The sequence below is a fragment of the Ranitomeya imitator genome, chromosome 2 (genome assembly GCF_032444005.1).
Source record: "Ranitomeya imitator isolate aRanImi1 chromosome 2, aRanImi1.pri, whole genome shotgun sequence".
Taxonomy (NCBI): Eukaryota; Metazoa; Chordata; class Amphibia; order Anura; family Dendrobatidae; genus Ranitomeya; species Ranitomeya imitator.
This window is the reverse complement of record NC_091283.1, coordinates 716,516,868-716,541,845: the sequence shown is the minus strand read 5'-3', so window position 1 is coordinate 716,541,845 and position 24,978 is coordinate 716,516,868. Positions and strand designations below refer to the sequence as shown.

The 24,978-nt window shown below is 44.4% G+C and overlaps 1 protein-coding gene across 1 annotated transcript in view; it reads right to left on the bottom strand.

The window, feature by feature from the left end:
- Positions 1 to 24,978, bottom strand: part of C2H10orf53 (chromosome 2 C10orf53 homolog) — a 126,463-nt gene that overhangs the window by 4,658 nt on the left and 96,827 nt on the right. The window contains exon 2 of the mRNA XM_069755822.1: positions 11,198 to 11,317. Coding sequence (XP_069611923.1) covers positions 11,198 to 11,317 — 120 coding nt within the window. The remainder of the gene's footprint in view (positions 1 to 11,197; positions 11,318 to 24,978) is intronic.

The window sequence follows — 24,978 nt, the reverse complement described above, 5'->3', positions numbered from 1 at the left end:
TATGGAGGCCCCGTGCTGCACAACGGGAGGCTATGGGAGCCTTTTGCTGCACAAGGGGAGGCTATGGGGGCCTCGTGCTGACAAGGGGAGGCTATGGGGGCCTTGTGCTGCACAAGAAGAGGCTATGGGGTCCTTGTGCTGCACACGGGGAGGTTATGGGTGCCTCGTGTTGCACATTGGGAGGCCGTGTGGGGCTTTTACAGTATATGGGGAGGCTGTGTGGGGCTTATGCTGTATATATGGAGATACTGTGTGGTTCTCATGCAGTATATGGGGAGGCTGTGTGGGGCTCATGCTGTATATTGGGGAGGCTGTGTGGGGCTCATGCAGTATATAGGGAGGCTGTGTGGGGCTCATGCAGTATATAGGGAGGCTGTGTGGGGCTCATGCAGTAAAGATGGGAAGGCTGTGTGGGGCTCATGAAGTACATATATAGGGAGGCTGTGTGGGACTCATGCAGTATATAGGGAGGCCGTGTGGGGCTTGTGCAGTATATAGGGAGGCTGTGTGGGACTCATGCAGTGTATATATAAGTAGGCTGTGTGGGGCTCATGCAGCATAAATGGAGAGGCTGTGTGAGGCTCATGCAGTATATATAGGGAGGGTGTGTGGGGCTCATGCAGTATATATAAAGAGGCTGTGTGGGGCTCATGCAGTATATATGAGGCTGTGTGGGGCTCATGCAGTATATAGGGAGGCTGTGTGGGGCCCATGCAGTATATAGGGAGGCTGTGTGGGGCTCATGCAGTATATATAGGGAGGCTGTGTGGGACTCATGCTGTATATGGGGAGGCTGTGTGGGGATCAAGCAGTATATATAGGGAGGCTGTGTGGGGCTCATGCAGTATATATAGGGAGGCTGTGTAGCACTCATGCAGTATATTGGGAGGCTGTGGGGCTCATGCAGTATATATAGGGAGGCTGTGGGGCTCATGAAGTATATAGGGAGGCTGTGTGGGCTCATGCTGTACATGGTGAGGCTGTGTGGGGCTCATGCAGTATATAGGGAGGCTGTGTGTGGCTCATGCACTATATATAGGGAGGCTGTGTGGGGCTCATGCAGGGGTCAGCTCTCTGGCACCACCACTTGCCTCAGGTCAGTCAGGGAACTGCACCAAGGGCAAATAGTCGCTGGAAAAGCTTCACTTATAGGTACGAGTTAGTGAGGCGCGCCCAATGAGGGGGAATATATATCATCAGTTCAGGCTGGGGATATATATCTAAACCTCCCGGCCGTCACTGCCAGAGTTCCTCACTAAAACAATATGGCATTCTGCCACGAGTTCCTCATTTACAATAAGCCCCTTCCGACAGCAGGCTTAGATCGGGTCAGGAACCAACCCTGGGGGTAGTGTATGATATAACAAATGGAGAGTGCGGACGTGGGGATTCGTGGATCGAGATAAAAGAGCAGCCCAAGATTAATTTTATATTTAATCGCTGAAGAGGCGCACTAGAAAATACAGCTATACATACAAGAGCAAATATGTACAGTCAGGAGTGTAGTACAAGGATAGGGTATAGATAGTTTGCAATCACCGTGTTAGGTAGCATGTGACCACAGGGAGGCGCTGATGGATTACAGTTCCAAATCTTAGTTACAGGCCTTCCGGGCTGCGTCAGCAAACGTAACCTCCGGCCATCAGAAACTGGATTCTGCTGGATTTTATCTGCGCTTAGAGACTAAAAATGACTACCGTATGTAATTATTAATAGCTATGCGTTATAACTCCATGATCCAGAGTGCTACAGGTGGCTAACTAATGTGTGCACGTAGGAAAATGGATGCCGATTTGGAATATGTGCTTGGTACATCTTAGACATATTGCATTCTGTAATTATAAATCATTTCCCATATTCAATACCTACTAGCCTTGCTTTTCCATGTGCTTGGTGACACAAAGAGGTTCAGATTTCCACAGCTGCCCAACAGTTCGCACCCTTGTGTCAACAACTTCAAAAGAACAACCTCCAGCACTCAAAATAAGAAAAAGTGAAAAAGTCTTGTCTTCAATGATGAATTTTTTATTATTATTATTTATTCTGGGGGTTCACAGCCGTGAAAACAGGATGTAACAGAAAATTTTCCCAACGTTTCGACCATAAAATGGTCTTTATCAAGGATACAATCTGTATTAGTGAACAAGATTCCAAACGGCAATCCCAGAGCAGACCATTTTATGGTCGAAACATTGGGAAAATTTTCTGTTACATCCTGTTTTCACGGCTGTGAACTCCCAGAATAAATAATAATAATAAAAAATTCATCATTGAAGACAAGACTTTTTCACTTTTTCTTATTTTGAGTGCTGGAGGTTGTTCTATTATATTGATCTATTTTTTTTTCCTCCTAAGCTCCAGCTTATATTGAGTGAAAGGTGACCCTGGTCATTTATAATAAACAACTTTAAAAGAGCTTGTCCTAGCTTGTTTAATTAAAAGAAAACAAAGAGCCTGGGGAATCCCATGGGTGGGGGCACATTTCAGGAGTGGAGGGAGACTTGTCCCTCACACTCCCGATTCCACACCTCCCAAAAGAGTACCACCCAGAGGACCCCAAGGCACCAATGGATCACTGAGGCACACATAGGCGGGACATCAAGACATCAGGATACAGGAAGGACATCAGGGTACACAAGGTCATCAGGACGCAGGCAAAACATCAGGGTACACGAGGACCTCAGGGTACATGATGTCATCAATGTACATCAGGTCATCAGGATATCAGGGTACACAAGGTCATCGGGACGCAGGGAGGTCATCAGGGTACAGACAGGACATCTGGACACAGAGTCACCAGCAGACATCAGACAGGAGTTGCTTGGTTCCGTACAGCCGACACGACCTACAGGCACCACCCCAGTCATCAGGCTCCAAGCTCCAGGCAGCGGTCATCAGGTTCTAGACTGCAGTCGTCATGCTCCGGGCATCAGACCTAGGAAGGAACTCAAGTGGGATGGTGCTAGAACTGCAGGATTGCTGGGATGGTGCTAGCACCACACGGTAGCCAGAACCCAGAGTAGTAGATGCTCAGCAGAAACACCGGTTACCAGAGACAAAGTCACTGGGTGCAAGGCTCCAGATGCAGAGGGATTCCAGGAATATAACACAGCAGACACAGGGTCAGATAAAGGACAGGTACAGGATCAAGGATTCAGGCCTGGATAAACTGCCTCCAGGACAGGCACCAGAACAGGACATAACAGTAATCAAGGCAAGGACTTTGGTACTAAAACATAGACAGGAGAGGTGCAGGAACCCAAAACACACATAGCAAAGTTCAGGAGCTTTGTGTGCAGCTCAGGCCCCTTCCATAGGGCAGGGGAACTATGTATAGGAGTTGCCCCTCAGCAATTGGCTGGGGACAGCATTTCATGTACACACATTAAACCTGATAAAAGCAGGAGAGATGTGGCCACGCACGCCCTTAGCACAAACAGAAACCATTGCGGCACAATCAGTGCAGTAACTGAGGCTCAGGGCACCTGGAAGTGGCTGCACACCCAGACACACGTGGAAAGTCATGCAGCAGCTGCAAATGACCTCACAACCCGCGGACAGCTTCCACAGCGGCAACCAGGGACCGCACATGTGTATGGTCATGCAGTAGAGCAAAGACCTAACCATCCATGTACGGCTACGCAGCAGAGCAGAGAACTAAGCAGGTTTCAAACAGGTAACAGCCAACAGAATCCCAGCTCAATTAGGGGGAAAGGAGCAAAGGGTTAAAGTAAAGACATGCATTGTCACGCCGAAAACCAGATACAGACAGAACGGCATGACAGAAACTTTGTCAAAGTTGAAGGAAAGATGAATGCAGCAAGTTATCAGCAAATACTGGAGGCAAATTTGCACTCATCAGCCCAGAAGCTGTGCATGGGACGTACTTGGACTTCGAACATGACAACGATCCAAAACACAAGGCCAAGTCAACCTGTCATTGGCTACAGCATAACAAAGTGAAGGTTCTGGAGTGGCCATCTCAGTCTCCTGACCTCAATATCATTGAGTCACTCTTGGGAGATCTCAAGTGCGCAGTTTATGCTAGACAGCCCAGGAATTTACAGGAACTGGAGACTATTTGCAAAGAAGAGTGGGCGGCTTTACCATCTGAGAAGATAAAGAACCTCATTATTATTATTATTATTTATTGTTATAGCACCATTTATTCCATGGTGCTTTACATGTGAGGAGGGGTATACATAAAAACAAGTACAATAATCTTAAACAATACAAGTCATAACTGGTACAGGAGGAATGAGGACCCTGCCCGCGAAGGCTCACAATCTACAAGGGATGGGTGAGAATACAGTAGGTGAGGGTAGAGATGGTCATGCAGCGGTTTGGTCGATCGGTGGTTACTGCAGGTTGTAGGCTTGTCGGAAGAGGTGGGTCTTCAGGTTCTTTTTGAAGGTTTCGATGGTAGGCGAGAGTCTGATGTGTTGTGGTAGAGGGTTCCAGAGTAGGGGTGATACGCAAGAGAAATCTTGTATACGATTGTGGGAAGAGGAGATAAGAGGGGAGTAGAGTAGGAGATCTTGTGAGGATCGGAGGTTGCGGGTAGGTAAGTACCGGGAGACGAGGTCACAGATGTATGGAGGAGACAGGTTGTGGATGGCTTTGTACGTCATGGTTAGGGTTTTGTAGTGGAGTCTCTGGGCAATGGGGAGCCAGTGATGGGATTGACAGAGGGGAGAGGCCGGGGAATAGCGGGGGGACAGGTGGATTAGTCGGGCAGCAGAGTTTAGAATAGATTGGAGGGGTGCGAGAGTGTTAGAGGGGAGGCCACAGAGCAGGAGGTTGCAGTAGTCAAGGCGAGAGATGATGAGGGCACGGACTAGAGTTTTTGCAGATTCATCCACCACTACCACAAAAGACTTCAAGCTGTCACTGATGTTAGAGGGGCAATATATAGTATTAAGAAAGGTGGTATGTAAACGTTTGATCAGGGCCATTTGGATGTTTTGGGTTGTCATTACGATTTAAAAAGAGAAAACACAGTAGACTGACAATAAATGGCTTCACCCAACCAATAACCATGAGTGGAGGAAAAGTTTTGGTGTTATTTATATTATCTGAAAAAGGCCAAGAAAGCAAAAATTCTGCTGGGATATGTAAACTTTTGAGCACAACTATAGATTAAAAAATTATCTGTGGTAACTCTCCATCCACCCCTGCCCAGGAGATGTGGTATGATCAGACAATGTTACTACACAATCAGGCAAAGCCATTACACAGTACACAGCAGGGGCACATTTATAAGATTATCTCAGCATAGGAATATTTTTTAACACATCAAATTGTAGGATGAGTTTTGTTTGTGGGACAACCTATTTGACGCTACACTTGTACAAAGATTTATTGATAAGTGGTCTAAATGTATAGTCAGTAGCTAAATGGTGCATGTACAGGATCAATGTGGATACAAAAATAATGTACGCATGTAATTTACAGAATATATAGAAAACATGGAGTCAGCCTGTGCCCTAAATGATTATTAATATAGGATACAGGAAAGATATACATCTTTGCACCGCATTAGGCTAGTTTCACATTTGTGTTTGAATCCGCAGCGTTTAATCTGCATCCGCAAGTGCTGGAAAAAATGCATAGAAGCACATACAAATGCAGCGTTTTTTAGACGCATGCGGGAACGCATGCAGTTAATAAAGCACCGCGTTTTCACGCGTTTTTTGTGCGCATGGTGGAAAATTTTACAAGAGAAAAATCTAGATAACAGACACTGCCAATGGGACTATAGAGGGCGTGTATTATGGGATATCTATATATAGACCCTAGGACTGCTGAGATCTTAACAGTGTGCTACTCTATCCTGTGTCCTGATGGATTTTCGCATGGGGAGCTTTTATTTCAACCTGGATTTAAGCATCAAGCTGTTTCTTGCCTGTGCGTTTGCTTGGGAGCAACACAGAAATTGTGAAATATGGAGGACACGGCGTAGGCGTTTTTGGAGACACCCCATTATCAAACTACGTGAGAGCCGTGAAGCCTATCACACGCTGTATGGCGAGCTTAATGCCAACCCGAACAAATTCCTGGAATATACAAGGATGTTGCAAGACTCTTTCCGGGATTTGCTTGCTCGTGTTCAAGGAGCCATCCGGAGACAGGACACCCAGCTCCGTAGAGCGATTCCACCAGAGGAACGTCTGCTGGTTACATTAAGGTACGTAACAAATCTAAACAAATGCCAGTGCTAGTTTTGGGTGTTCTGACATGTTTTTTTTTTTATTTTCCTTTATGTCTTTAACATAACAACACCATAAATAGAATTGATTGTAATTTTTTTTTTTTTAATTTTATTCCAGATTTCTGGCAACTGGAGAGAGTTTATCATCCCTCCACTTCCAATACCGGCTTGGAATTTCCACCCTGTCTGGAATAGTTGCAGACACCTGCCGGGCTTTGTGGAATGTTCTCCGGGATGAGCTTATACCCCTCCCCATGTGGATTGAAATTGCTGAAAAATTCTGGAGTGTGTGTGATTTCCCCAACTATTTGGGAGCGGTGGATGGAAAGCACATCCGCATTATCAAACCAGTCAGAACAGGATCGGAGTACTTCAATTATAAAAAATATTTTTCTGTTGTGCTCATGGCAATAGCCGATGCAGACTGTCTCTTCATCGCCGTGGACATTGGAGCTTTTGGCCGTGGCAACGATTCCCAGACTTTCAAGAACTCGGATATGGGGCACCGTTGTATGGCAAAAATTTTAATTTTCCACGGCCACGACCACTCCCCAACACTCAAGGTCCACCGATGTCATTTGTTATGGTTGGGGATTAGGCCTTTCAGATGTGTGAAAACCTACTGAAGCCATATTCCAGTTGGGACTTGAACCACAATAAAAGGATCTTTAACTACAGACTGACCAGGGTCCGAAGAACAGTAGAGTGTACCTTTGGGATTCTAGTCTCAAAATGGCGAATTCTTGCAACAGCCATTAATCTAAAAATGGAGACAGTCAATGAGGTGGTCAAAGACTGTGTGGTTCTCCACAATTACATAATGGCTAAGGAACGACCCAACATTGAACTGGATGAACCAGTTGGAAACCCATTGCCAGATTACCAGCATCACCCGCTGCGGTCAACTGCTGAAGTTGGCCACATTCGGGACCAATTTGCTGCCTTTTTTTATTCAGATATTGGACGTGTGTCATGGCAGGACAATGTTGTGTAAATGTCCTGTTGGGATTTGGTCTGTACCAGTTATTTTTTTAAATGTTCCTAATATTTGTTGTTAATAAACTTTATTTTTTGGTATCTTGACCGTGTTTCCTATGTATTTCCTCTACAAACCAAGGCTGCCGTCACACTAGCAGTATTTGGTCAGTATTTTCTATCAGTATTTGTAAGCCAAAACCAGGAGTGGGTGATAAATGCAGAAGTGCTAAATATGTTAATATTATACTTTTCCTCTAATTGTTCCACTCCTGGTTTTGGCTTACAAATACTGATGTAAAATACTGACCACATACTGCTAGTGTGACGGCAGCCAGGTTATTAGTGGTAAGGTTGTTGACGTCATTGCGTCCTGATTCTGTTCTGCAGTATCCATTGGACACAGACTCAAGAGACAATGGCTGTTATACAAAACAGATCTATACTCATCAAGTGAGGTGTCAGAAATAATGAATTCATGATGCACATATAACAGCCTCATGAATTCACTATTTCTGACACATGTCCAGGTGAGCATAGATATGCCTTGTATGACCGCCATCGTCCCTTCACTTTGTGTGAAATAGATTACGTACACAGAAGAGAAAATGGAGGTTATACAAGGCAGTTCTCTACTCACCAGGTCAGGTGTCCCAACTAATACGTTTTTGGACACCTGACCTGTTGAGTATAGTTCTGCATTGTATTGCCACCATTTTTTTCTTCAGTTTGCAACACTAGTCACAGACTAAGCTGAAGGAAGAGATTATGGAGAAAATACAAGTATAAAAATTGTTTAAACCACCTCATATCTCTATACTAAAGACACACAAAACTGCAGTGTTGGACTTGCTAACTACTGGACCTATGATGTGGGCAAAAAATAAAGTGTGCGGCGCAGTTTTTTATTTGGTGCACGGTGTGTGTTGCCGGCGGAGAAATACATAATTAACCAATCCTTTTTGGAGGCAAAAAACATTATTATTTATTTTGTTAACAAATAAAAAAAAAATTAACTGCGGCTGCTTGGGGTAGAGTACTGTAAACGGGGGGTATGTAGCTGTGAAGCTTGACTCACTGTGGACGACACAGGGGTGGCAGGAGAAGGGGCAAGTAAATTACTGGGGTCTGGCAGATCGGGGATGGGGCTTGACACATGAGAGGGCTGAGACACACTGGAAGGGTGAGACAAACCTGACATAACAAACACATTGAAAGGTGAGGGGGGAGGAATAAAAATAGTCCGCTTTTTCTCTCCCTTTTTGGGATTGGCTCAGCGGTCTGGGGAGCCTCAGTGGGCTCATTTCTTGCGGCCTGGTCATAGTGGCCAAAATGTCACTGTCTTTATCATGCTGCTGCTGCTGCATGGTGGCGGTAGAAGTTTGTAAGGCCATGCCAGGGTCCTGCTGCATCGTGGTAGCGGAGTGGAAGGACATGCCAGGGTCCTGCTGCATTGTGGTGGCGGAGCGGAAGGGAATGCCAGGGTCCTGCTGCATCGTGGTGGCAGAGCGGACGGCCATGTCAGGGTCCTGCTGCATCGTGGTTGCGGAGCGGAAGGCCATGCCAGGGTCCTGCTGCTGCATGGTGGTGTTAGTGGAGGAGGTCCAAGCAGGAGCAGCAGTTGTCATGGTGGTGACGGTGGGCTGTCATACAGCACTCGGCATGGTGGTGGTGCTGTAGTGGGGTTCTGCAGTGCTTGGAATGGAGGTGGCCGTGCAGTGGTATGCAGCAGAGGTCGGCATTGAGGTCAATCGTGACAGTGTAGGCACAGGTGGATATGCGGCCACTGTCTGCTGAAAATACCGACTCTGCTGCATAGCCTGCATGTAAGCAGCATTGCAGGCCTGCATGACACTAAACTGGAGATTAGGAGTAAGGTATTCCGACATGCCCTGTTCAATTAGGTTAAAAAAATGATGTGATGGCCTCTGGAGGTCGGCTTTTACTTGGTCAAGACTTTTGGTGACCTCCTGGATACGTGTATTCATATGGCTAATGGCAGTATCCAGTCGGTCACCCAAAGCCCTGAGTCCATCGTGAAAAACCGAGCTCAAGTGCAAAAACTCGGGCATGAGTGACCTGTCTGGTGCCCTCTGCCACTGCCGGGAGGAGCCCAAAAACAAAGGGGCAGAAGCAGAGGACTGGGAAAAGAGAACACCTGATGGACCAGCTTCCTGGTCTCCAGTTAGTCTGGCAGCCCACTTGCTGCAGCGCTGCAGGATGGCTGGGACGGGTCCGTGGCTGTCTAATGAAGGACCGCCCCAGAACCTGGGTCAACAGTGCTGCTCCATGTGCTGTGAAAAAAGTAAAAAAAAATTAATACCAAAAACTAAAAAAACGCCAACTCCTGTTGAATAGAAACATAGAGATTATGGCAATACAGCACAACCTAATACGCCGGAAAAATACTAACGTTCTCTGGGCAAGGACCGGTCTTAAAAATGCCAGAATGCGGTGGTATTTATACTTTTGGATCCTTGCTCCAGAACCACTGGGAACACGGCTCTCTTGACGTAGGTCCTTGTTAAAGCGGTCCTTCATCGAACGCCAAAGTGTTTTGACTTTGAGCACTGTTGAAAAAAAAAAATCTGGTTAGACAATGGACTTTTGGCCGTGCTCACACAACTGTGTGTGATGAGAGAAACTCCTGAGAGTTTCTGTCATCACACACAGTTGTGTGTGCACGGCCAAGGTCTCTGCTGCTTCACACTGCATTGTAATACTTACAAAATACATTTTGGATCCGAGTCGGGGCGTTGTCCCAGCCATCCCACATCGCTTTGGCCACCTCATTCCATAGCCGCCGGATCGTCAAGTTGTCTGAGTGCTGTGGAACCCGGGTGTCCCACAACGGGACTCGCTCATGGACCAGGGAGATGAGGATATCGTTGTCAATGAGGTCCTCATCCCATTCTGGAACCTAAAAAATAAATGGAGACATTAATGTTGGATACATTAACATAAGGAAAAGAAAGAAAACAGAGGCTGTGAAATGGCATGAATAATGAAAGTCAAGATAAAAATGGAGTCCAGAAGAAAAATGTAAAGAAAGAGGAAAGTAAAGAGAGGAAGATTCAAGAATACTAAAGTGAAGATACAGTAAACAGTCAGCCAGGTATACTTACACGCTGCTGCCTTGCCACCCGACCATGACCCCGCTGCTCCTGCTCACCCTCTGCCGCAGTGGAAGAAGTGCGCTAAAAAAAAGGGAAAAAAAAATGTCACATGTGTAGATGTGACAGTGAATACTTACCAATCTGAGGAGTTGAGTACTCACTTCACTGACATGTTCGGCTTGAGAAGGCCCATGACGTTGCTCCTCATCAGAAGATGACATTCTGATGCATGCAGAAAGAAAGAAATGGCAGAAATTAGGACATGTAGAGACAGAAAATAGAAAATAAAGGCATTGGCTAGCATATACTCACATTGTTCAGAGTCTTGTTTCCTCCAAGGTGCTTTTGTCTGCTCTGCTTCTCTGTCTGCTGAGTAGTGACCTGCAAATGTCCACTCACTCCCTTTATCACCCTGTATGTGGGGGGTGGCTAATTAGTGTCTAGACATGTTTTTCTCTGGTGCAACGCATGCGTTCACAAGTGCAAGCAAATGCATGTGCCTGCGGCCACATGCGTTCACATAGACAGCAATGCTTTTTTTGCCGCATTCCATCTGCTAACAACCGCATACGTTTCTAGGCAGCAAATTGACGCCTCTAAAATTATTACATGTTGCGTTTACCGCGCCAAACCGCAGACGACGAAACAACGCATGCATTGTCAAACACGGCAAAACGCAATCGAACTCAGACACATGCGTTCCTAATGTTAAAGATAGGAATACACAACGCATGCGGATAATTGCGGAAGAAACACTGCGGACACAACCGCAAATATGAAACCGGCCTTAGCCAGTAGATACAAATATTTAGATTATTTAGAATATTTATATTAATATATGATTCAGTTAAAAGTTTGGTAAAACATTACTTGAAAGGAAATATCCTATTCTTACCAAAGTCAAGTTCCTTGATATTACAGTGAAATACAATCTCTCCATTAACCATAAGTTCCACAGTGTCCCGATCAGGTATTTCCTCCAAGAAAACTTTGTGTCCATCACAGGCAAGAACAGCTGCAATATATAATGTATACATCATGTGTGTATATATACAGTGATCAGCATAAAGGACTGCAGCCCAACAGATTTATCAGAAAACCATTGGTATCCTTTCAGAGTAAACATTTTCTATTGGATACTATACTACACAATACTTGCACAAAAGTGGGACATTGATTGCATACAAGATTTGCTATTTTGCACAGACATAAAAATAATTTTCCCAACAAATGTATTGAAAACCATATATCTAAAAAAAATGTATCGAAGAACAAAGTTAAAGTTTACACTACACAACTTTAATCAACAAGAATTCAGCAAATTGTCTCTTCAGAGAGGAAGAGGACTAGGACTCTAATGCCACAAGTAGCAATCTTTGTAAGTCAATGTCGACCCTCTAACAAGCCTTGTCACATGACTTAGGATAAAAGCCAAAGCAGAATCTCAATTTGCAGACACTGTGATTCAGGGTACTGCCTTTCGTCAGTGCAAAGTATGAAATCTGGTTTCGCTGTGTGAGAGGTGTCTGACTGTGATCCAAGGGGTAACATTTCTCCTTGCGGAGAGTGACATGTTAAGCATACTGAGATGAGGAGACATTTAAGCCGCAATGCTCCTCTGGGAAATATGTAAATTGCCTTTTGCATTGACGAGGGGCAGTATCCCGAAACACACTGTCTGCAAATTGAGATTCTGGTTTTGGTTTTAATCCAGTCATGTGACGGGCTGAACATGAATATGTGTTCCAAAAGTCTGTATCACGTAAGGTTTTTAACGCCTTCATGACCGGAACTTATTTAGATTTTTTCGTTTTTCTTTTTCGCTCCCCTTCTTTCCAGAGCCATAACTTTTTTATTTTTCCATCAATATGGCTGTGTGAGGGCTTATTTTTTGCAGGACAAGCTGACGTTTTTAATTATATCACTTTTGTGCAGATAAGTTCTTTTGATTGCCCCTTAGTGCATTTTAATGCAATGTTGCGGCGACCAAAAAAACGTAATTCTGGCATTTTGATTTTTTTTTTCACTACGCCGTTTAGCGATCAGGTTAATTTTTTTATTGATAGATCGGGCGATTCTAAACGTGGCGATACCAAATAAGTATGTTTGATTTTTTTTTATTGTTTTATTTTGATTGGGGCGAAAGGGGGGTGATTTGAACTTTTATGCTTTTTTAACCCCTTTCTGACCTCGGACGGGATAGTACGTCCAAGGTCAGATCCCCTGCTTTGATGCAGGGCTCCGCGGTGAGCCCGCATCAAAGCCGGGACATGTCAGCTGTTTTGAACAGCTGACATGTGCCCGTAATAGGCGCGGGCAGACACGGCATTTAACTACCGCTTCCGGCCTTGGCGGCCGGAAATGACGTCATCGCCGACCCCCGTCACATGATCGGGGATCGGCGATGCGTCAGGATGGTAACCATAGAGGTCATAGAGACCTCTATGGTTACTGATCACCGTTGGCTGTGAGCGCCACCCTGTGGTCGGCACTCACAGCACACCTGCAATTCTGATCTGATGATCGCTGCTATGTAGCAGAGGCGATCGAGTTGTGCCTGCTTCTAGCCTCCCATGGAGACTATTGAAGCATAGCAAAAGTAAAAAAAAAAGTTAAAAAAAGTGAAAAAAATAAAAAAATATAAAAGTTTAAATCACCCCCCTTTCGCCCCAATCAAAATAAATCAATAAAAAAATCAAATCTACACATATTTGGTATCGCCGCGCTCAGAATTGCCCGATCTATCAATTAAAAAAAAGCATTAACCTGATCGCTAAACGGCGTAGCGAGAAAAAAATTCGAAACGCCAGAATTACGTTTTTTAGGTCACCGCGACATTGCATTAAAATGCAATAACGGGCGATCAAAAGAACGTATCTTCACCAAAATACTATCATTAAAAACGTCATCTCGGCACGCAAAAAATAAGCCCTCAACCGACCCCAGATCATGAAAAATGGAGACGCTACGAATATCGGAAAATGGCACAATTTTTTTTTTTTTTTTAGCAAAGTTTGGAATTTTTTTTCACCACTTAGTTAAAACATAACCTAGTCATGTTAGGTGTCTATGAACTCGTACTGACCTGGAGAGTCATAATGGCAGGTCAGTTTTAGCATTTAGTGAACATAGAAAAAAGCCAAACAAAAAACACGTGTGGGATTGCACTTTTTTTGCAATTTCACCGCACTTGGAATTTTTTTCCTGTTTTCTAGTACACGACATGCTAAAAACAATGATGTTGTTCAAAAGTACAACTCGTCCCGCAAAAAATAAGCCCTCACATGGCCAAATTGACGGAAAAATAAAAAAGTTATGGCTCTGGGAAGGAGGGGAGTGAAAAACGAACACGGAAAAACGAAAAATCCCAAGGTCATGAGGGGGTTAATATTCTGAAACACTTTTTTTTACTTTTTGCATGCTCAATAGCCTCCATAGGAGGCTAGAAGCTGCCATAGCGCGATCGCCTCTGCTACCTAGAGGTGATGCTCAGATCACCTCTATGCAGCAGAATTATAGGCTTGCTGTAGCAATCTGCCATCAACAACCATAGAGGTCTCAAGGAGACCTCTGGTTGGGATGGCAACGCAGCGATGACCCCCGATCACGTGACGGGGGTCGTCGCTGCGTGTATTTCCGGACCGGCGTCCGGAAGTGAATTTAAATGCCCGCTGTCAGAATTTGACAGTGGCATTTAACTACTTAATAGGCACTGGCGGATCCCAATTCCTCTCGCACCTACTGCGGCACATGTCAGCTGTTAAAAACAGCTGACATGTTGCAACTTTGAGGTGGGCTCACCACCGAAGCCCACCTCAAAGCAGGGGATACTGCCAGCTGATGTACTATTCCGTCAGCTGGCAGTAAGGGGTTAAGGAGCAACAGTTTATAATCTACATTATGACGTCCGAGACACTACATACATGTGCATCGATGTCAGTAGCAAAATAAAATTCCAGCAATAGTCAGCCAGCATTGACGTACTCCACTTTCCCTGGTACCTTTTCTCCATCAGCGCAATGTCTTGGTGAAATCTTTCTTTCATTGCTATCGGCACCAAGATTGGCTGGGAAAAAATCCAAGTGAGAATGTAGAAAATGCATTTTTAGTGACATATTGCATTTCATCAAATGATATGCTATGAGCATGTTGTCCACGAGTTGTTCAAAGTTCGGTGCCCTGCTGTTGCCAAGGAAGTTGAAGGTCACATCTTTAAAGGCTCTCCATGCCACTTGTTCAGCACCTTGCAAAATACCATCAAATCTTCTGTCATTCATTAGATCTCCAATCTGTGGGCCGATAAAAATACCTTCTTTAATCTTTGCATCACTTATTGGACATTTCTGTCGCAAGTAAGAAAAGGCTTCCGATTCTTTGTTCATTGCTTTGACAAAATTCTTCATAATAATTTGCAAAGGAGGGAGAAGTATCTTTGCTGGATCAACCAGAGGATTATGTTAAACATTCTTCTGTCCAGCAACCAAGTTCTGGCGGAGTGGCCAGTCCTTTCCGAAATAGTGCATTTCTTGTGCACGACTGTCCCACTCACAAATAAAACAACAGTACTTGTTACATCCAAGCTGCAGTCCAAGAAAAAGTGCAACAACTTTTAGATCACCACATATGTTCCAGTTATAATTTCTATAATTAATGTGGGTCAACAGTAACTCCATATTCTCATACATTTCTTTCATGTGTACGGCATATCCAATAGGTATAGAAGGATAGATATTTCCGTTGTGTAGTAAAACAGCCTTCAGACTTAAAACTGATGGGTCAACGAACAGTCGCCATTCCTTCGGGTCATGTTCACATCCAAGAGCACCAAACAAACTCCAGGACGTAGTTGCAAAAGGTAAACCTGTCTACATGGTTGAAAAATTGATTAGGGTCTTCTAATAATAAGAGATTCCGTTTTTGTAGCCTTGATCCCAATATTTCTGCCTGCCTCTTTGACAATTTCAAATCTCTGACCAAGTCACTCAGATCAGCTTGACTGAACAGATGTGGATTGCATGTAGAAGGCTCAGGGTATGTGCACACGATGCGGATTTTGCTGCGGATCCGCAGCATTTCCGCAGCAGTTTCCCATGAGTTTACAGTTCAATGTAGACCTATGGGAAACCAGAAACACTGTGCACATGCTGCGAAAAAAAACACGTGGAAATGCAGCGGTTTACATTCCGCAGCATGTCACTTCTTTCTGCGGATTCCGCAGCGGTTTTACAACTACTCCAATAGAAATCCGCAGTTGTAAAACCGCAGTGAAATCCGCAGAAAAAACGCGGTAAATCCACGATAAATCTGCAGCGGTTTTCCACTGCGGATTTATCAAATCCGCTGCAGAAAAATCCGCAGTGGACCTAGAATACGTGTGCACATAGCCTCAAAGTCAGGGTCTTCAGAAGTTTCATTTTCCACTGACATTGTTAGTTCCTCTTTGTCGTTCTCCATTGTCCATACTTTGGGCGGCTTTGGAACACGAAGACTTTCATCGTGTGGCACGGGTCTAATCGCTGAAAGAAGGTTAGGATATTCTATTGATTTATTGTTCTTTGCTGACTATCCTGTTACATTTGTAAGGCAGAAGTAGCAATCTGTTACATGATCTCTCTGCTTTCTCCATATCATTGGGACAGTGAACGGCATTGAAGGTCATGATCCATTCAGCCATGCTATAAGGCTTCTAGAACAAGAGGCACAGCATATATGAGGTGCCCACTGTTTGTCCTGATCTCCAATTGAACATTCAAAGTATAGTTCATATGCTTTCTTAACAAGTGGAGTCATTTCCTTCTTTTGTGCTTTCATTGTACATTCTCCGCATATGTAGCAGAAATTCATATATGAGTTTTTAGAATTATAACCGAACATTATAATTTTTGGTAACATTTTTCAAAAACCTTACGTGATAGGAAAAATCTGAAGTCATTTCTGAAATCAGCATGAAAAAATCTCTCAGTAACACTCAAAATTGTCCGAGGGACAAAACCTTTGTAACAGTAAAATCGATAGGCAAGTTCATTGCAGTTAGTTAAAGAACACTGGGGTGAGTGTTTCCCGTAACACAATATAAAGTACTCTGCAGAGCAATGGCATGCATGGGTCTTGTCAAAGAAAGAGGCCTCTCCCAATTCCTGTGCAGAAAAACAGAAAAATTCCAGCCCATAATTTGCCTGGGCCCATGCTGAAAAATATGAAGGTTACTTGGACTCTATACGCTGGAGTGATGAGTCCTCGATAAAAGTTTTTGAAACTGATGGCTTTAAAACTGTAAGGGGTCTAAAGGTGAGGAATATAAAAAAAAATGAATGGTGCCTACACAGAAGCATAGGGGAGGCAGTGTCCTTATGTGGGGCGGCATTAATGCTGCTAGTGTTCGGGAGTTACATTTCATTGATGATATCAGGAATTCACAGTTGTACTGCTCTATATTAAAAAAGTTGCTACCATCACTCTGTGCCCATTGGTAAATGTGCACTTTTCCAAGATAATGATTCAGAACACACTTCTAAGGTCACTGTTGCATTTCTGAATAAAAACAGGGTGAAAGAGATTCTGTGGCCAAATATGTCTCCTGATCTGCACCCAACTGAACACCTATGGGGATTTGGAGAATGGAAAATGATAAATGTTGCAATATGGCAACAACTTGTTCATTCCATGCCTAGAAGACTTGGTGCTTGCTGTCCTTAAAAATCATGCAGAGTATACAAAATACTAGATATAGTAGTTTTTGATATGATGTTTTTAATTATTTCTACATCAACTAATTATGGTAAAATTGCTAATTTTGTAAGTTATACTTTGTCACTTTTATGTAATACAATATTGACCTTACTGTCATGTCAGGAGTTTAACCCCTTAATCCCATGACGTACTATCCCATCAAGGTGCCCTGGGACTTAATTCCCAGTGACGGGATAGTACGTCATATGCGATCGGCCGCGCTCACGGGGGGAGCGCGGCCGATCGCGGCCGGGTGTCAGCTGCCTATCGCAGCTGACATCCGGCACTATGTGCCAGGAACAGTCATGGACCGCTCCCGGCACATTAACCCCCGGCACACCGTGAACAAAGATGATCACGGTGTGCCGGCGGTGCAGGGAAGCATCGCGTAGGGAGGGGGCTCCCTGCGGGCTTCCCTGAGACCCCCGCAGCGACGCGATGTGATCGCGTTGCTGCGAGGGTCTCCTACCTTCCTCCCTGCAGCAAGGCCCGGATCCAAAATGGCCGCGGCATCCGGGTCCTGCAGGGAGGGAGGTGGCTTACCAAGTGCCTGCTCAGAGCAGGCGCTTGGTAAGCCTGCAGTTCTGTAAGGCAGATCGCTGATCTGTCAGAGTGCTGTGCAATCTGTCAGATCAACGATCTGTGATGTCCCCCCCCTGGGACAAAGTAAAAAAGTATGTGTAAAAAAAAATAGAAAAAAAAAATTCCTAGATAAAGAAAAAAAAAAAAATTAATCCCATAAATACATTTCTTTATCTAAATAAACAACCCACCTATAAAACTGTCCCACTAGTTAACCCCTTCAGTAAACACCGTAAGGAAAAAAAAAAAGATGCAAAAAACAACGCTTTATTATCATACCGTCGAACAAAAAGTGGAATAACACGCGATCAAAAAGACGGATATAAATAACCATGGTACCGCTGAAAACGTCATCTTGTCCTGCAAAAAACGAGCCACCATACAGCATCATCAGCAAATAAATAAAAAAGTTATAGTCCTGAGAATAAAGCGAGGCCAAAATAATTATTTTTTCTATGAAATAGTTTTTATCGTATAAAAGCGCCAAAACATAAAAAAATGATATAAATGAGGTATCGCTGTAATTGTACTGACCCGAAGAATAAAACTGCTTTATCCATTATACCAAATGCAGAACGGTATAAACGCCTCCCCCAAAAGAAATTCATGAATAGCTGGTTTTTGGTCATTCTGCCTCACAAAAATCGGAATAAAAAGCGATCAAAAACTGTCATGTGTCAGAAAATGTTACCAATAAAAATGTCAACTCGTCCCGCAAAAAACAAGACCTCACATGACTCTGTGGACCAAAATATGGAAAAACTATAGGTCTCAAAATGTGGAGACGCAAAAACTTTTTTGCTATAAAAAGCGTCTTTTAGTGTGTGACAGCTGCCAATCATAAAAATCCGCTATAAAAAACGCTATAAAAGTAAATCAAACCCCCCTTCATCACCCCCTTAGTTAGGGAAAAATAATAAAATAAAAAAATGTATTTATTTCCATTTTCCCGTTAGAGTTAGGTCTAGGGTGAGGGCTAGGGTTAGGGCTAGGTTTAGGGCTAGGGTTGGAGCTAAAATCAGGGTTAGGGTTGGGGCTAAAGTTAGGGTTAGGGTTGGGGCTAAAGTTAGGGTTAGGGTTGGGGCTAAAGTTAGGGTTAGGGTTGGAGCTAAAGTTAGGGTTAGGGTTGGGGCTAAAGTTAGGGTTAGGGTTGGGGCTAAAGTTAGGGTTTGGATTACATTTACGGTTGGGATTAGGGTTTGGATTAGAGTTAGGGGTGTGTCAGGGTTAGGGGTGTGGTTACGGTTACTGTTGGGATTAGGGTTAGGGGTGTGTTTGGATTAGGGTTTCAGTTAGAATTGGGGGTTTCTATTGTTTAGGCACATCAGGGACTCTCCAAACGCAACATGGTGTTCGATCTCAATTCCAGCCAATTCTGCGTTGAAAAAGTAAAACAGTGCTACTTCCCTTCCAAGCTCTCCCGTGCACCCAAACAAGGGTTTACCCCAACATATGGGGTATCAGCGTACTCGGGACAAATTGGACAACTTTTGGGGTCCAAGTTCTCTTGTTACACTCTGGAAAATAAAAATTTGGGGGGATAAAAATCATTTTTGTGGGAAAAAAAAAAGATTTTTTATTTTCACGGCTCTGCGTTGTAAACTGTAGTGAAACACTTGGGGATTCAAAGTTCTCACAACACATCAAGATAAGTTCCTTGGGAGGTCTAGTTTCCAATATGGGGTCACTTGTGGGGTGTTTCTACTGTTTGGGTATATCAGGGGCTCTGCAAATGCAACGTGACGCCTGCAGACCAATCCATCTAAGTCTGCATTCCAAATGGCGCTCCTTCCCTTCCAAGCTCTGCCATGCGCCCAAACAGTGGATCCCCCCCACATGTGGGGTATCAGCGTACTCAGGACAAATTGTACAACAACTTTTGGGGTCCAATTTATTCTGTTACCCTTGTGAAAATACAAAACTGGGGGCTAAAAAATCATTTTTGTGAAAAAAAAAGAGAATTTTTGTTTTCACGGCTCTGCGTTATAAACTGTAGTGAAACACTTGGGAGTTCAAAGCTCTCAAAACACATCTAGATAAGTTCCTTAGGGGGTCTACTTTCCAAAATGGTGTCACTTGGGGGGGGGTTTAATGTTTAGGCACATCAGGGGCTCTCCAAACACGACATGGTGTACCATCTCAATTCCAATGAACAGTGGTTTACCCCCACATATGGGGTATCGGCGTACTCAGGACAAATTGCACAACAACTTTTGTGGTCTAATTTCTTCTCTTACCCTTGGGAAAATAAAAAATTGGGGGCGAAAGATCATTTTTGTGAAAAAATATGATTTTTTATTTTTACGGCTCTGCATTATAAACTTCTGTGAAGCACTTGGTGGGTCAAAGTAACATAGTAACATAGTTAGTAAGGCCAAAAAAAGACATTTGTCCATCCAGTTCAGCCTATATTCCATCATAATAAATCCCCAGATCTACGTCCTTCTACAGAACCTAATAATTGTATGATACAATATTGTTCTGCTCCAGGAAGACATCCAGGCCTCTCTTGAACCCCTCGACTGAGTTCGCCATCACCACCTCCTCAGGCAAGCAATTCCAGATTCTCACTGCCCTAACAGTAAAGAATCCTCTTCTATGTTGGTGGAAAAACCTTCTCTCCTCCAGACGCAAAGAATGCCCCCTTGTGCCCGTCACCTTCCTTGGTATAAACAGATCCTCAGCGAGATATTTGTATTGTCCCCTTATATACTTATACATGGTTATTAGATCGCCCCTCAGTCGTCTTTTTTCTAGACTAAATAATCCTAATTTCGCTAATCTATCTGGGTATTGTAGTTCTCCCATCCCCTTTATTAATTTTGTTGCCCTCCTTTGTACTCTCTCTAGTTCCATTATATCCTTCCTGAGCACCGGTGCCCAAAACTGGACACAGTACTCCATGTGCGGTCTAACTAGGGATTTGTACAGAGGCAGTATAATGCTCTCATCATGTGTATCCAGACCTCTTTTAATGCACCCCATGATCCTGTTTGCCTTGGCAGCTGCTGCCTGGCACTGGCTGCTCCAGGTAAGTTTATCATTAACTAGGATCCCCAAGTCCTTCTCCCTGTCAGATTTACCCAGTGGTTTCCCGTTCAGTGTGTAATGGTGATATTGATTCCCTCTTCCCATGTGTATAACCTTACGCTCAACACACATCTAGATAAGTTCCTTAGGGGGTCTACTTTCCAAAATGGGGCTCACCAAACGCAACATGGCGTCCCATCTCAATTCCAGTCAATTTTGCATTGAAAAGTCAAATGGCGCTCCTTCCCTTCCGAGCTATGCCATGCGCCCAAACAGTGGTTTACCCCCACATATGGGGTATCTGCGTACTCAGGACAAATTGTACAACTTTTGGGGTCCTTTTTCTCCTGTTACCCTTGTTAAAATAAAACAAATTGGAGCTGAAGTAAATTTTTTGTGAAAAAAAGTTAAATGTTCATTTTTATTTAAACATTACAAAAATTCCTGTAAAACACCTGAAGGGTTAATAAACTTCTTGAATGTGGTTTTGAGCACCTTGAGGGGTGCAGTTTTTAGAATGGTGTCATACTTGGTTATTTTCTATCATATAGACCCCTCAAAATGACTTCAAATGTGATGTGGTCCCTGAAAAATATTGGTACTGTAAAAATGAGAAATTGCTGGTCAAATTTTAACTCCCTAACAAAAAAAATGTTGGTTCCAAAATTGTGCTGATGTAAAGTAGACATGTGAGAAATGTTACTTATTAATTATTTTGTGTGACATATCTCTGTGATTTAAGGGCATAAAAATTCAAAGTTGGAAAATTGCAAAATTTTCAAAATTTTCGCCAAATTTCCATTTTTTCACAAATAAACGCACGTTATATCGAATAAATTTTACCACTATCATGAAGTACAATATATCACGAGAAAACCATGTCAGAATCGCCAAGATCCGTTGAAGCGTTCCAGAGTTATAACCTCATAAAGGGACAGTGGTCAGAATTGTAAAAATTGGCCCGGTCATTAACGTGCAAACCACCCTTGGGGCTTAAGGGGTTAAGGCTATGTGCACACGTTGCAGATTCTCTGCGGATCCACAGCGTTTTTTGGGGTGCAGAAACGCTGCAGATCCACAATTGATTTACAGTACAATGTAAATCAATGAGAAAAAAAAAAGCTGTGCACACGTTACGGAAAATCCGCTGCGGAAACACTGCGGTTTTAAAGAAGTAGCATGTCACTTCTTTTTTGAGAATCTGCAGCATTTTTGTACCCATTCCATTATAGAAATCCGCAGGGGTAAAAAATGCAGCAAAAATGCACAAAAAGCGCTGCGGATCCGCATAAAAAACGCGACAAATCCGCAGCTGCGTTTTCTGCCAGGAGAGGCAGAATCCGCACCAGAAATTCCTAAGGCTAATCCGCAACGTGTGCACATAGCCTAAAATTGAAACTCAGTCTTGCCAAAAATTGTTGAAACTGCCTTTATGTTCAGTGAGATAATGATTAAACTCTCACTTTTTAAGGACCCGCCGATTCACAGCAAGATGCTTGTCAGCTTTGTAACCCCGCCGAGTTACAGCCAGACACAATCTTCGTGGCCCTGCCGAGCCACAGCAAACAACTCTGAATGTGCTTTCCGTAAAGCATCCCCCACCCCCAACTACCTTGCCCCTCTTAACCCCTCCATCTATTACCCAGGAAAACACACCACCACGTTAATTTCTTTTTGGATAATTTGGCCACAGCGGCCATTTTATTAACAAACAAATACATAAATAACAACATGTAAACAGTAAATATATAAAACCTCGAGGGGGGGGCTCTTGGAGCTAAAAAATCTGGCTCATAATAGGCAGAGAGCCTACCCAAAATTTTTACAAAAAACACGTATTTACCCTCAGCCGTAACCACCAGCTCGAGGGCACCATGTAACCCATTTCGGGCAAACCAACCACAAAGCTCCCGAGGTAAACACCCCGTCCAGAGCCCGTACCAAAAGCCAGATCAACCCTATCAGCATCATCACCAACTCCAAGAACCCCACCCCCCGCCAACGCCACTGTGACAATAATACAGAATGCTTGCCTTCAATAAATCAACAGAAAAGAAATATAATTCAAAAGACCCCTTTTTTTTTTTTATTTTTTTTTTTTTACCTTAAGAATTGACGAACTCGCCGATCTTGCCTAAAGCTACGTTGCCTCATAGAACCGCTAAAACAGGGAGGGTGGGAGGGACTCACTTCGCCCGTCTAAGGTAACTGATCTCCCCTTTTCCCGCACTTTCCCAAGCCCCCACCTCCCTTTTTGCATAAATCCCCACCCCAAATCCTACTCTTCCAATCCCCGGGCTCCTTTACTCAATAACACCTTTATTTTTTAAAAGAAAACCTACTGCACTGCTCCCATGGCAACGCAGTCATGTGGGGGCCTCCTTTTAGCTGCGCCCCATACAGCCCCCCCTCTTGACCGCGTATGGCCAATAAAGGATCCTTTCCGTAAAGCATCCCCCACCCCCAACTACCTTGCCCCTCTTAACCCCTCCATCTATTACCCAGGAAAACACACCACCACGTTAATTTCTTTTTGGATAATTTGGCCACAGCGGCCATTTTATTAACAAACAAATACATAAATAACAACATGTAAACAGTAAATATATAAAACCTCGAGGGGGGGGCTCTTGGAGCTAAAAAATCTGGCTCATAATAGGCAGAGAGCCTACCCAAAATTTTTACAAAAAACACGTATTTACCCTCAGCCGTAACCACCAGCTCGAGGGCACCATGCAACCCATTTCGGGCAAACCAACCACAAAGCTCCCGAGGTAAACACCCCGTCCAGAGCCCGTACCAAAAGCCAGATCAACCCTATCAGCATCATCACCAACTCCAAGAACCCCACCCCCCGCCACACACGAACAGCCCTGACCACCTCAGGCTCGTGAGTGCCCCACCACCGCCAAAGCTCTTTCAACTCCTTCCTGTAGACCGAGCGCCCATAAATCCATCCCGATCTCGTTAAGATGCACTCCATCATCCCTCCAAAAATTACCGACCCCGGCCTCCAGCTCGAAATGCCTCACGGCAATACCCCCATTCCGGGACACAAAACTCGCCACCATCCTGTTCAATTTTACCCTGGCTCTGTTAATCCCTTTATGGGAACGGGCCTCCCGCCACGTCTTCCGCGGCACAATGTCTGACCACACAGTCAGCATACCGGGAAAAGATACCCACAGCCTCAACAAGTCATAACGGATATCCCGAATGAGTTCCCTCACGGGTTTTGCCCCCAAATCATTACCCCCCAAGTGAACCACTAAAATATCCGGAGGGCTATCCAGACGGGCGGCGCGGGAGAATTCCGGCAAAAAACTACGCCACGACATACCACGAGTCCCCATCCAACGGATGATCACTGCCTCTCGGCCGAAACCCAGTTGCCTACCATTCGCGCGCGCATCGGCCCGGAGGGCGCCCCAATAAACGAAAGAGTGTCCGACAATCCACGCCAAAAGAGGGGTACGACCTGAAAAACACAACCATAATTAACAATCCGCAAAGACGTCCCTCTTCACCCCGCATTGTTGATTTAATGCCGCACATAAGACAGGTAACGATTAGAACTCCATCTGCCTATTTTCTTGATCACCTCCGGCCCAAGGCCCAAACCATCGGCCTCAGATGCGGCCCCAATCCTAAAAGAATGCGAGCCGAAATTTTCCGGGTTAACACCCAGCAAACCCAAGCCCTTCTTCAAAATGGCTACAAACTGGAAACGTGACAAGAAATCCCCCTCTTGGTGTTGCAACAGAGGGCCTGACCTGACTGATGACAAATTCCAATATGCCTCTAAGCAGCGTTGCGGACACATCCCGCTACCCGCCACCCTTCCTAGCACTACTTTCTTTCCCCTACCTAGCTGATCCGTCTTTGAACGCCTTATCCAAAAGGCAACTCCCCCTTCCCAAAAAACCACATCTTCCGCCAAAAGACCACCTGACCTGTCCTTGCTCGGGGAAACCAATTCACCCAGACGCAAAGCACCAAAAAACGCTAGAGAAAAGGCCAATTGAAACAGTACCACCTCAAACTGAGATGAACAAATTACGCCCAAGGCCTCCCCTAACCGCTGCAACAACCCAAAAGAAATGGGCCTGCGCTTATCAAAAGTCGAATTACCCTTACGAAAACCTTTCAACGCCTGCCGTATAACAAAGTCCTTTGTGACGTCCCTCAATCCTTGCAACTGAAAACCAAAAGCCAAACCTGCTATAAACTTGTTTAACCTAGACACGGACCAACCCCACTCCACGACCTTACCTACCAGTGCCAATAACGCCATTGCCCTGTCGCTATCTGACTCAGCCGAGCCGCATTGAAACA